Source organism: Vicugna pacos, chromosome 11 (genome assembly GCF_048564905.1).
Source record: "Vicugna pacos chromosome 11, VicPac4, whole genome shotgun sequence".
NCBI lineage: Eukaryota > Metazoa > Chordata > Mammalia > Artiodactyla > Camelidae > Vicugna > Vicugna pacos.
Window position 1 is genome coordinate 37,217,176 of NC_132997.1, and position 13,954 is coordinate 37,231,129.

Sequence of the window (13,954 nt, forward strand, 5' to 3'; positions counted from 1 at the left end):
ACTGTCATAAAGATGCTCTAAGAACCAAAAATGTGGAAAGTCAAAACATGTATGAACAAAATGGAAAGAAAGAGGAAGAAAACCTAGAAAGAAACCAAAAAGAAATTCTAGAGCTGAAAAGAACAGCAACTGAAAAATTCTCTAAAAGGGATTCAAAGGCAGATTTGTGTAGGCAGAAGAATCATCAAACTTGAATACAGGACAATAGAAATTACTGAGTCTTAGGAGGAAGAAGAAAAATGATTAAATGGATGCGAACAGCACCTATGGGACTTGTGGGACACCAGGAAACTGACTAACAAACAGACTGTGAACATCACAGAAGGAGAAAGAGAAAAAAATGTTTGAAGAAATAATGGCTGAATGCTTCCCAAATTTGGTAAAAGAGATGCATATCAACATCCAAGAAACTCAATAAACACCACTTAAGATATATTTGAAGAGACCCAAACTATATACTATATTGCAGACATATTAAAATCAAACTTTTAAAAGCTAAAGACAAAGAGAATATTGAAAGCATCAAGAGACAAGCAACTTGTCACATACAAGGATACTCAATAAGATTACAGCTGACTTTTCAAAAGAAACTTTAGAGGCCACTAGGCAGTGGGCTGATACGTTTAAAGTGCTAAAAGAAAAAAACCGTCAACCAAGAACACTATATGCAACAAAACTATCCTTGAAAAGTGAGGGAGATAATATGACATTGCCAGATAAACAAAAGCTGAGGGAGTTCATGACCACTAGCTGCACTGCAGATGTGATCAAGGGAGTCCTGCAAAGTGAAATGAAAGTACACTAGGCAGGAACTCAAAGCCTTATGAAGGGATAAAGATCTCAATAAAGGCAAACACATGGGCAATTATAAAAGTATTACTGTAACTTTGTGACTCCACATTTTGTTTTCTACATAATTTTAGAGTCTAGAGCATTTAAAAGAATCATTTATGTTTTTCAGCACACAATATATAAAGATAAAATTTTGTGACATCAATGATTGAGAGGGTCAGGGACTGAGCTGGTAAAGGAGTACCATTTTTGTATGTTACTGAAGTTAAACTGGTATAAATTCAAATTAGTATTATAATTTTAGAAAACAGCTACAGACTACATACAAAAGGGAATGAGAGGAATTTAAACAATTCCCTAAAAAAATCAAGTAAACACAAAAGAAGACAGTAACACGGGACAAAAAGCTAGAAGTCATATAGAAAATGAGTAGCAAAATGCCAGAAATCTCTCCTTATCAGCAGCAACCACTTTAAATATGAATGAATCAAATTCTCTAGCCAAAGGCAGAGATTGGCACAATGGATTAAAAAATACCATCCACTTATATGCTGTTGACTCACTTTACATCGAAAGACACAAACTGATTGAAAATGAAAGGATGAAAAAAGATATTCCACACAAAAAATAAGTAACAGAGAGTAGTTTTTAGTGCTATACTAACATGAGAAAATACAGACTTTACATTAAAAAAGGTTACAAGAGATAAAGGACATTAATAAAAGCTTCAATATAGCAAGAAAACACAACAGTTATAAATGTTTACTTACCTAGAAACAGATCAACCATACTAAGCTAAAGTGATGTTATTAAAGGGAAAAACAGAAAGTTTTACAGTAATAGTTAGAGACTTCAACACCCCATTCTCAATAATGGACAGTAACGGTTATAACCAGGCAGAAGATAATAAGGAAGTAGAAGAGTTAACATAATAAATCAACTGGATCTAACAGACAATACAAAACACTACCCTAACAATATACACGTTGTTCTCAGGTGCACATAGACATTTTCTGGGATAGACCATATGTCAGGCTACAAACTAAGTCTCAATAGATTTTAAAAGACACCATACAAAGCATCTTCTTCAACCGAAATGGGATGAATTAAAAATCAGTAATAGAAGTAAAACTGGAAAATTCACAAATTTGTGGAAATTAAAAAAACACCTCCTCAAACAATCAATGAATCAAGAAGAAAGCACAAGGGAAATTAGAAAATACTTGCGATGAATAACAAAGAAACATAACATACCAAAACTTACACGACTCAGTGAAACTGGTGGTAAGAGGGACATTTACAGTAATAAATGCCCACATTAAAAAATAAAAAAGATCTCCAATCAATAATCTAACTTTGCAACTTAAGGAATTAGAAAAAGAAGAAATTAAACCTAAAGCTAGCAAAACGAAGGACATAATAAAGATTACAACAGAGAGAAATGAAGTAAATTACTAAAATCAAGGAGGGAGGGTGTGGCTCAAGTGGTAGAGTGCAAGCTCAGCATGCATGAGGTCCTGGGTTCAATCCCTAGTACCTCCTCTAAGAACAAATGAATAAATAAACCTAATTATCTCCCCCCATCATGAAATTTTTTTTTAAATTACTAAAATCAGAAATGAAGGTGAGGACATCACTATGAACTCTACAGAATTAAAATGGATTGTAAGAAAATGTTATTAACAACTGTATGCCAACAAACTGGATGTCCTTGATGAAATGTACAGATTCCTAGAAACACAAAACTCACCAAAAGCAAAATCTAAAGAGACCTATAACTAGTAAGGAGATTGAATCACCACCACCAACAACAAACAATAAAGGAAAGTCCTGGGTTTGATGGCTTTGCTGGTGAATTTTACCAAACATTTATAGTAACTAACATCAATCCTTCTCAAACTTTCCCAAAACCCTTAAGTGGAGGGAACACTTGGAACATGTCGTAATTCTTTGTATGAGGTCAGCACTATCCTGATACCAAAGTTATAGACATTATAAGAAAAGAAAACTACATATCAGTATCCCTTATGAACACTGATGCAAAATCTTCAACAAAATACTAGGAAACCAAATTCAGCATATTAAAAGGGTTATACATTACGACCAAGGAGGATTTATTCTTGGGATGCAGGATGGCCCAACAAATGAGAACTGATCAAAGTAATCTAGCACATTAGCAGAATGAACAGAAAAAACCCACATGATCACTTCAACTGATGAAAAACAGTATCTGACAAATTCCAACACACTGTCATGATAAAAACATTCAATGAACTAGGAACAGAAGGAAACTACCTCAACACGATAAAAGCCATACATGAAAAACTTACAGCAAATACCATACCCAAAGGTGAAAGACTGAAAGCCTTCCCTCTAGAACGAGGCAAGGATGCCAGTTTTTTGCCACTTCTATTCAACATAGTATTAGATGTTCTAGCCAGGGCAGTTAGGCAAGAAAAAGAAATAAAGGCATCCAAATTAGAAAGGAAGAAATAAAACTTTTTTTTGCAGATGCTCTTTTATGTAGAAAATCCTAAAGACTGCACACACAAAAAAACTCCTGTTGTTACTAATAAGTGAATTCAGCAAAGTAGGATACAAAGTCAACACAAAACATCAGATGCATATCTACACACTAACAATAAACAAAAAATCTGAAAAGAAAATTATGAAAACAATTCCATTTATAATAGAATGAAAAAGAATAAAATACTTAGAAATATACCTCATATTCATGGATTAGAGACTTAATATTAAGATGTTAATATTACCCAAAGCAATCTGCAGATTCAATACAATCCCTACCAAAATATCAATGTTTGTGCAGAAATAGAAAAAAATCCAACTCAAAATTCATATGGAATTTCAACAAACCCTAAACAGACAAAATAATCTTGAAAAAGAACAATAATCCTGGAGGACTCACACTTGCTGACTTCAAAATTTACTACAATGCTACAGTAATCAAAATAGTGTGGTTTTGGCATAATGATAGACATTTAAACCAATGAAATGGAATAGAGAGCCCAGAAGGAAACCCTGCACACGTGGTCAAACACTTTTGGCAACAATGCCAAGACCATTCCATGGGGAAAAGATAGTCTTTTCAGCAGAAAGTACTGTGAGAATTGGATATCCACATGAAAAAGAGTGAAGCTGGACCTTTACTTAACACCATATACAAAAATTAACTCAAAATAGATCAAAGATCTAAATGTAAGACCTAAAACTGTAAAAAAAAAAGAACTTAGAAGAAAATATAGGGAAAAAGCTTTGTGACAATGGATTTGGTAATAACTTCTAGGATATGACACCAAAGGCAAAGACCACAAAAGAAAAAAATAGAAAAACTTGCTTTCATGAAAATTTAAAAATTTTGGGCAGATAATATCAACAGAGTAAAAAGGCAACCCACAGAATGGGAGAACATACTTGCAAATCATGTATCTGATAAGGAGTTAACAATTAGAATATATAGACAACTAAAATTCAACAACAAAAAACCAAATGAACTGATTCAAAACTGGACAAAGGACTTGAATAGACATTTCTCCAAAAAAGATACACAATGGCCAATAAGCACAAGGAAAGATACTCAACATCATTAATTCTTAGGGAAATGCAAGTCAAAACTATCACCTCACACGCATTAGAATAGCTATTATCAAAAAACTGCAGGTAATAAGGGGTTGGTCAAGAATATGAAGAAACTGGAACTCTTGTGCACCGTTAGTAGGGATGTAAAATGTTACAGCTGCAGTGGAAAACAGTGTGGCCTGTCCTCAGCAAATTGAACGTACAATTACCATATGGTTGGACACACAATCAAAAGAACTGAAAGGAGGGTCTGAAAGAGAAATCTGTACACCAATGTTCATAGCAGCACTATTCACAATAGCTAAAACATGGAAGCAATCCAAGTGTCTATGGACAAATAAATGGATAAGCAAAATGGAATATCAACCAGCCTTAAAGAGGGAGGAGATTCGGAACATACTATAATACAGATGAGCCTGAGGACATTATGTTAAATGAACTCAACTACTCACAAAAAGATAAATATGGTATGATTCCACCTATTTGAGGTACTTAAGAGTATTCAATAATCAGCAACAGAAAGCAGAAGGGTGGCTGCCAGGAGCTGGTGGGGAGGGCAGAAAAAGGAGTTACTGTTTCATGGGTATGGAGTTTCACTTTTAGAAGATAAAAAGCATGAAGATGGTAGGTGGAGATGGTTCTACAGTATTAGGAATGCATTTAATACCACTGAACTGTATGGTTAAAAATGGTAAACTGTTAGTACATTTTATCACAATTTTAAAAAAGGGAAAAAAGAAACCAACTAAACCCCCAAAATTTTTTAATCAACTAGTGTAGAAAAAGATGCAAGCCAAATTCCCAGGGACTGTGAAGGAAAAAGGGTGAATGGGGATTGGAGACTTGGTGCCTCCAGCACGTATCACAGATCAAGTCAACATAAGTACCTGGGATTATTTCTTTAATGGTATGATAAAGGGCCAAAATAGTAAAATCATAAAAGGACTAGTCTTAATCTTACCTGCACGAGATACCGTGGATCCACATTTAAATAAGGAGACAGAGGGTTCATACCAGTTACTAGAGAGAAAACAAAGCATTACATTACGACAAAATTTTAAAGTTATTTCCTTTAGTGTTAATTCTACTCTTGACGGTTTCATGTGTTTTGCAATTTTGATTTGAGGCTCAATGAATGTGGAGTTTTCTTCCACTTTTTTTGTCTTATCCTCGCTGTCTGGCAGCATAGGTGCTGCCTCCTCCTGGGGCCCCCAATCCCAATTAAGGTCTTGCACTGGTGTGTGACTCTCAAACCAACAAGACATTGGCGGTAATATGGACCAAACAGCCAAAGCAGCAGGAAGCAAAGACGAGGTCAATTACAAAGCTAATTTCTTTCTACTATACTACAAGAATGCTTGACAACTATACAGACTGCAAAATACAGACTGACAAGAGACCAATCAATTTCATAAGCAAAACACTGGGCTATGTGTTGTGTATAAATATTTAGGGCAGTGCCTTCATATCTTAGTGTTGACAGCTACTGACAGAGTTGATTTACAGGGTAGATAATTCTTTGGTCATCACTGTAGGAATGGGGGTCAGGGCAAAAGAAAATAGGAACTCTTAAGAGAGCCAGATTTGAATTCCACTAACTTTGAAGATGGAAAATCAACTCTCACATTTTAAATTTAACATTTGGCTCCCGCTGTAACTCAGATGATTGTTCACAAATCTATTCATTATGCAGGACTCTTGTCTTTTCATCAATTCAAAGTACTGTTAGTCCTATACCCAATGTACACTTCAAATTGTTACTTACCACCATCTTTATTGCTGCCATCTTAGTCCAAACTATTAAATCCCATGCAGACTGCAGTAACTATGTCCTACCTAGCTGGACTCCTTACTTGCTCTAGTCCCTCCAATTCAGCTTCTAAATAGCAATTAAAGTGATTTTTTTTTTAAAGAAAGGAAATCAGTCTTAATGACTCCCATTTACACTTGTAATCAAATCCAAACCCCTTACCATGGCTTATATTACATTTACAACACTATGTTAGCTGCAATTCCTTGCCCCTCTAACCTCATTTATCTCTTAGCACATCACCTCCCTTGTAACTTTGTAGATACATGGCTTAAAAGTTGTTCTTCAAACACACCAATTCCTCAGGGCATTGGTACTAGCCATTTTCCCTGTACACTTGCCTCTCCCCAGGCATTTGTATTGTATTCAGGTAGCAGCTGAAGTGTCAACACCCCTGAGTTGCCTTCCCTGACCCACTCTTAAATGGCTTCTGGCTCCCCTCACCATCTGTAGATCCTGTTTTATTGTCTTTACACACTTACCACTAACTGAAATATTTTTTTACTTATGTTACTTGACTCACTTCAACAGAATGTAAACTCCATGAAAACAGCAGTCATCTTTTAAATTTTAACTGCTGTAGTCTTGTACCCAGAAAAGTCCATCTCAAGTACTCAGTGAATGGTGTTCACCCTTTAATATCTAAATTTACCTTCAAATCTTAAATAATGTAACAATGCTTTTTCACATTTGTGCTCCAAAACTCAGAGCTCCTAAGACTTATTTTATACAAACTAAGTACAATCATCTTATTCTTTTTATTATTCACAAACTATGTTCTAGATTCAGTTCTGACACAGGTTGACATGAGGAACTTTAAAGGGCGTTTTTGTTTTTGTGCACAAAGGACCTAAAGAAATAATACAAAGGTTCTCAAAAGAGAAAAGTTTTATAAAGTGCTTATTCTTCATCAACTTCCTACTATCTTTAAGTCCAAGTTCTATTCATTAAGTTGAATACCCAGTTAGAAAGTTCCAAAGATCAGGAATACATATTTAAAGTATTAAAGAGAGGGCACAGGCAGGGTACTCGTGCTTCGGCACCCTCGATCTTGCAAATATCCTTTCCAAAATTCCAAAAATTCTTATTGGCTTCTTTCTTCATGTCTATAAGTGGCTTTTACAGTTCAGCTCTCTTTCAAGTTCAAGTTCCTCCAGTTGCCTCGACCCGTGTGCATTACTATTGAGTGTTCTGCCCCGACGGCTCCTTTGTGGTTTTGCGCTAAGAAATTATTTATGGGCTCGATATTTGGACTGCATTTACTTTCAGAGCTGGGTTCTCTTCTTTACCTAGTTGGCCGGCCAAGCACACAGCCCAACACACAAGAAATGTGTCAGAGGAAAGATGAGGTACGGGGCTTAAATGTAAAAGGAGGAAAACATGCAACATCTCCTCAGTCCAAGCCAACCACAGAGAGCTTCTAGAGATCTACGGCTCCAAAAAATGGTTCAATGTTGAAAGACCGGCCGCGCAGACACACTAACCCCACCACTGCTACTGAAGCTTGTGACCGCTAGAGAGAGAGAGAGGGAGAGAGAGGGGGAGAAAGAGGGGGAGAGAGAGAGAGAGAGAGAGGGAGAGAGACGGAGCGAGAGAACAGAGCACGCCGCACGTCTGGCGAGGTCCCAAGAACCAGTCAGAAGTGTTCGCAAGCAAGGCCCGATACTTACGCGGGACTCCAGCCAAATCCGCGTGCGAGTAGCCTGCTCCGCCGGCTCCAAAAAAGCCGGCCAGCCCTCCTGTGGTTTTGTTGCCGCTTCCTCCGCCGCCCTCCATGGTGTGCAGCAAACTGCCCGTCTGCTTCTCACCCCTGCCTCAGGCCGGGATCGTCTGCTCGGCCGTTGCGCCTCGGTAACAGCGGGGAGACCCGCGCTACCACCACCTCCTTCACACGCTGACCTTCCGGGCGCCGGTGCCCGCTAAACCCCACACTTCCGCTTTGCGACAGCGTACGTCCCGGAAGCCGGAAGCGCCTGACGGCAGCTTTCCGGTGGTGGGAAAGTGAACGAAGCCAGAATCAAAGCGGCGCATCCTGAGGCAGGTGGGGTGCCTGTGGAAGAGGGAAGGCAGGCGACTGGATAGGGCCTGGCTCGGGAGGCCGGCAGAGCAGCAGCTGCAGAAGCAGGCAGCGGCAGAGAGGGCATGGTGCCGGGAGGCGCCGAGAAGGAGGCGCAGTTCCTCCCTCCCAGGGTTAGTGAATGAGGCTATCCGCCCGGGCTAGCCCGGGGACTGTGCGCTGCGGGTCCCAGCATGAGTGCGGGCCCCGGCTGTGAGCCCTGCACCAAACGACCCCGCTGGGGCGCCGCTGCAACTTCTCCGCCGGCCGCCTCGGACCCCCGGAGCTTCCCCGGCAGGCAGCGGCGCGTCCTCGATTCCAAGGACGCTCCCGTGCAATTCAGGGTCCCGCCGTCCTCGTCAGGCTGCATCCCGGGGCGGGCGGGACCGCACAGAGGCAGCGCCACCTCGCTTGGTACGTGGGGAAATAAAGCTCTTTGTCCTTCGCCTCGGCCCAAACCTCTTCTTGGTCTCTGAGGACCCAGGGACTCCAGCCACCCTCCCCCGCTTTTGGTCTGGTGTGCACCACTCTGAACGCTGAGGTCCCCGTACTGAGCCACCAAGGCCACTAGTGGGGAATTGGGGCCGAAATTTTCCTGTGGCGATTGGTGTTGCGAGAAACCCTGATGAGAAGTCATTCACTGGGCGGGAAGTGGCAAGGGATTCCACCTGTTTGCTTTCCTCGGGTTTGACGGAGAAATTGCGTCAGTCGTAAAGGAGGTTTAATTGTGTATATGAAGCTTCAGTCTCTAGATGGAAAGAAAGCTACGAAGAAAGTCGCAACTTCCCTCAGTTTAGATTCTAAGTCTTTGGGTGCAGAGATGTTACACTTAACTGGCATTGTACTTGTCTCTGGCCTACAGTGTTGAACAAGGGTAACTTGGCTTCTGTCTTCAGACCCTTAAATCTATCAAGATAGACAGACAGTTACAGAAGTCAACATAATAAAGGGTAATGGATGTTTCCAAACATGAAGAAAACAGATTGTTATGGTAGAAAATCAGGTGTTTGTGGTGGGATCAAAGATACTTTCCTAGACAGAAGATGAGAATCTTATTCTGAGAACAGAAGAGTGTTGAGGTGTTAGGTAGATGAAGAGGAAGTTAAGGAGTGTTCCCAAAGTGCAGCTGATTAATATTGTCAACAGGGGAGAGTAGTGAGTAGTGGGGTTGCAAACAGGTGGGTAAAAATGAGATCATACTGGACAATGCTAAGGGTTTTGAACTTTAAGGGCAATGAGAAACTATTAAAGGTTTTCTGTAGGGGAGTAACTTGATTGGATATATATATATTTTTTTTTTAACTAAAATATGTGTATATACTTAAAGGTCCCTGTGGCTGATGTGTGGAAAATGAAGAATGGATTGAAAGGGAGCAGAAGTGCAGGCCCAAGACTAGTTAAGGAGTTAGTCTAGATGTGAGGTGATGATGGTTTATACCTGGCTGCAGGCAGTAGGAAAGGGGAAAAATGTATGGACTCAGGAGAGAATGGTATACGCGGGTTTGTATCTCATAAGAAATATATCTGTGTTGGAAATACAAATTTGGGAGTTCTTCGCATAGACATGATAATTGATGCTGTGGAAGTAAATTAGATCATATAAAGCATGTAGCGAAAATAGAAGTTACCTAGGATGGAAACATTAGAAACACCACCATTTAAAAGTAGACTTTAGAAAAGCAGCCTGAGAAGTAGAGGGAGAGCCTGGCATTTGTCGTGTCGTGCAGGGACGAGAGCGTTTCAAAAAGGATACGTTGGTCAACAATATTAAGAAGCTGAGCAGAAGTCAAGCAGTGCCCTGGCAAGCGGTGTATACTTAGTTTTCTCAGGACTTAGAGGCAGTGGGGAGCAGGCGTGAACAATACTGAAGGATGAACAGGATTTGCTGAATAGATCAAGGCGAGAAAAAGTTATATAGACAGAGGGAAAGGCATGTGCAAATCGCGGTTTGACAGGAGCACAGAATGACAGGGCTGTCAGTTGAGGCTAGGAAGGGGGGCAAGAGCTTAATTTTCAACAAACTCAAGTGCCATTTCAAGGAGTTTGGACTTTATTCTGTGGTTAATGGGGAACCACTAAAATCTTGTGGGAAAGAGGATATCGTTTGGTTAATATTTTAGAAAAGATGTCTTTGAACTTTTCTGACTGCAACCCACAGTACGTCACTTGATACACAGCGTAGGAAATACTTTTATCTTCTGGTAAACATGCCATACTTATAACAAACATGTTTCAGGAAATAATGCTTAACCTTTACTGTGTCTGATGCATTCTCATGTTGTCTATATTATTTTATTAAAAAATGTTTGTCATTTGTTGTTTGTGAAACACTGGGTTAGAGAAGGTCAGGATGGTAGGCAAGGAGACCAGTCACAGGAAACAAATGCAGTTGCCTAGTGAGTAATGTACCTGTTCTTTTAATGTTGGTGTTATTTTGAAGATGAGAAGGAAGAGATGAGTTTAAGATGTAGGATGTAGATTTCAGAGGACTTGTTGAAGGAGAGTGGACAGGAGGGGGAGCTGAGAGTGACCTCTAGGTACTGTGTTTGACTTCTGTGATAGGCTAATTTGTGGTCTGATTAACTTTATTGGTGTACAGAGCAGAAGGAGTGAGTTTGAGGTGATGGGAGCCAGTCAGTCCTCATTCATTGGATCTTCTGATTTTCTGCAGAAAGATTTTCTGCAGAAGAGGAACCGGATTAATACTTGGGCTGTACTTGTGTATGTATGTAAATATTTTCTGTATACCTGTCACAGGACACCAATGAACGAAGTGTTCCAAGTCTAAATTGTATCAAAATCTATTGTTTCAAATTTTGAAATTCTCTTAGGAACTCAATATTTGAAATTTTTATGTATAGTTATCCCAGGAGAAGTAAGTGAGGAAGGGAAATGGATATTTATTTAGTATCTTTAAATTTTTGTATCTTCCTGGGCATATTTCTTATATTGATTGAAATCTGCAAATCTGCACATGGGCAGAACTCAGCGCATTCACATTCCGATGAGGAATGCTTTGTCCAGTTGGATTGCTGTAGGAGCTCCCCTTTTCTGCCTGTTATAACTACCTAGAGTTGCTCTCCCCAATCCAGGGTTAGTCCAAGTGTAGGTCAGTGTTGGGTGGGTGGGGGACTGGGACTGCTTGTCCTCCATTCCCCTTACTCTTGCAGCCTCAGTGCTGTCAAAAGCATCTTCAAACCTCTTTCCTCGTCTCGAAAGACTCCCACTGTCCATTGCTTTTTGGTCTCACCACACCCTTTTGTCCATGCCTTGTTGCTGCTGGAGGAAAGAGACTTTTTGTGAAGATGAGGTGTCCCTTTAAATGCAGGTGAATTTTACTGCACTTTGTGCCTTTTTCCTGTATCTCTAGTACCTAATTGAATGATTTGCTCACTGAAACAGGCTGATCGCTGAATGAGGTTACTGATGAGATTATGTATAAATGGTGTAGTCAGAGTGAAGTTGGAGAACTGATCACAGTGAAAAAAGAGATTGGGTGGAAATGTTGGGAGAGAATACATCTGTTGAGTTTCTGCTTTGTGAGCCTGGACACAAATTTTCTCTCATCTACGTAAGCATTGGAAATAGGTATTGTTAACCACATCTTATAGGTGAGGAAATAAAAGCTCAAAGAAATGAAGTACGTACTACTACATGACTGAGCAAAGATCTCAGTCCAAGGTTCTGTTTGACTCCAGACCTTGTATCAGTCTCATCACTTTCTATTGTCTCCCTGTTTGCTGTGAATACTTCTAGTTAAAAGAAATTCCCTGGAACCTGGGAAGCATCATTTTATGCTTACTTCAGGAATAAGAGGAGTACAGCTGAAGCAGTCCTGTGATGTGTTGTGAAAGAAATCTTTGGAAGCCAGAAGTAGTAGTTTTGGAAAGAGAGAGAGGCTATCCTTATTTGGGGCCCTCTGAAGGACTGAGGACTGTTTTATTAGCAGGAAGTATCAGTTCCTAAACCTTTTTTTTTCCAGTTTTATTATGTAGAATTACTACAGTTCGACTGTACATACACATTATATTGCATGTAAATACATATAAACAGTATACTGCACATTTTTTGGTTTTCATGTATGTACTGTTGTTTCTAAGAACAGGTTAGATCTTTAGCTTTGTAAACTTACATAGTTATCACAGGAATAAAGCCTATTACAAAATAAGAATCAATAGAATGCAGTAATCCAATCATAAAGGACAGTCAAGTGTGCTCACACATACTCAAGAAATCAAAATAATAATTAGTTCATTTGTGTCCTTATTATTGTTATTTTTTAGATTCTTTATATAAATAATGTCATATGGCATTTTTCTTTCTCTTTCTGGCCCACTTCACTTTGAATGACAGTCTTCAGGTCCATCCATATTGCTGCAAATGGCATTAATCTATTCTTTTTTATGGGTGAATAGTGTTCCATTGTATATATGTACCACATCTTCTTTATCCAGTCATCTGTTGATGTACATTTGGGTTGTTTCCATGTCTTGGCTATCGAAAATAGTGCTGCTATGAACATTGGGGTGCATGTGTCTTTTTGAATTTTATTTTTCTCTGGATATATTGCCCAGGAATGGTATTGCTGGATCACATGGTAACTCTATTTTCAGTTTTTTTAAGGAACCTCCATACTGTCCTCCACAGTGGCTCCACCAATCTACACTCCCACTAACAGTGTAGGAGGGTTCCCCTTTCTCCACACCATCTCCAGCATCTGTCATTTGTAGACTTTTCATTGATGGCCATTTTGGCTGGTGTGAAGTGATATCTCATTGAAGTTTTGATCTGCATTTCTCTGACAATGAGCAATGCTGAACATTTTTTCATGTGCCTATTGGCCATTTGTATGTCTTCATTGGAGAATTGCTTGTCCAGGTCTTCTGCCCATTTTTGGATTGGGTTGCTTGTTTTTTTGATATTAAGGTGTATGAGCTGTTTGTATATTTTGGAAATTAGTCCCTTGTCAGTCACATCATTTGCAAGTATTTTCCCCTATTCTTTTTGTTTTGTTGATGGTATCCTTAGCTGTGCAAAAGCTTTTAAGTTTAATTAGATCTCATTTGTTTATTTTTGCTTTTAATTCCAATATTCCAGGAGCTGGTACAAAAAATATATTGCTGTAATATATATCTGCAAGCGTTCTGCCTATGTTTTCCTCTAGGAGTTTTATAGTATCTGGTCTTACATCTAGGTCTTTAATCTATTTTCAGTTTATTTTTGTACATGGTGTTAGGGAATATTCTAATTTCAGTCTTTTACAGGTAGCTGCCCAGTTTTCCCAGTACCATTTGTTGAAGAGACCATCTTTTCTCCATTGTATATTCTTGCCTCCTTTGTCGTAGATTAATTGACCATATGTACATGGGTTTATTTCTGGACTTTCTATCCTGTTCCATTGATTTATGTGTCTGTTTTTGAGCCAGTACCATACTGTTTTGATTACCGTAGCTTTATAGTATAGTCTGAAGTCAGGGAGCATGATTCCTCCAGCTCCATTCTACTTTTTCAAGATTGTTTTGGCTCAGTTCCTCAACTCTTGCTTCTCCTCCTTCATCCTGTTCTCAGGCTTCAGGAATTGTAATAGGAAACCTGAAGCTAGACAGAGAATACATTCTCAGTGTCAGAGCTGCAGAAGAGAGCCCGCTCCTTCAACTGCACTGGAACACTCTTCGTAATTTTTGTATGGAATGATGTTG

At 39.3% G+C, this 13,954-nt stretch overlaps 2 protein-coding genes across 4 annotated transcripts in view; one reads left to right on the forward strand and one right to left on the reverse strand.

The window, feature by feature from the left end:
* LOC102524907 (mitochondrial import inner membrane translocase subunit Tim23) overlaps positions 1-8,211 on the reverse strand; it is a 27,790-nt gene extending 19,579 nt beyond the window's left edge. Inside the window, exons 1-2 of the mRNA XM_006216081.4 lie at positions 7,870-8,211; positions 5,351-5,409 (exon numbers count right to left, since the gene is read on the reverse strand). Of these exons, the coding sequence (XP_006216143.1) occupies positions 5,351-5,409; positions 7,870-7,975 (165 nt within the window). The 5' untranslated portion in view covers positions 7,976-8,211. The remainder of the gene's footprint in view (positions 1-5,350; positions 5,410-7,869) is intronic.
* The window catches only part of PARG (poly(ADP-ribose) glycohydrolase), a 109,310-nt gene continuing 103,501 nt past the window's right edge, over positions 8,146-13,954 (forward strand). The window contains exon 1 of one of the 3 annotated variants that reach the window (XM_015249387.3): positions 8,146-8,240. Coding sequence is in view for 1 of the 3 variants with exons in the window: in XM_006216083.4 (XP_006216145.1) it covers positions 8,450-8,669 (220 nt within the window). In the remaining 2 variants the exon portion in view is untranslated. Of the gene's footprint in view, positions 8,670-13,954 lie in introns of all 3 variants that reach the window. The other 2 variants (XM_015249386.3, XM_006216083.4) reach the window with 2 other exon arrangements.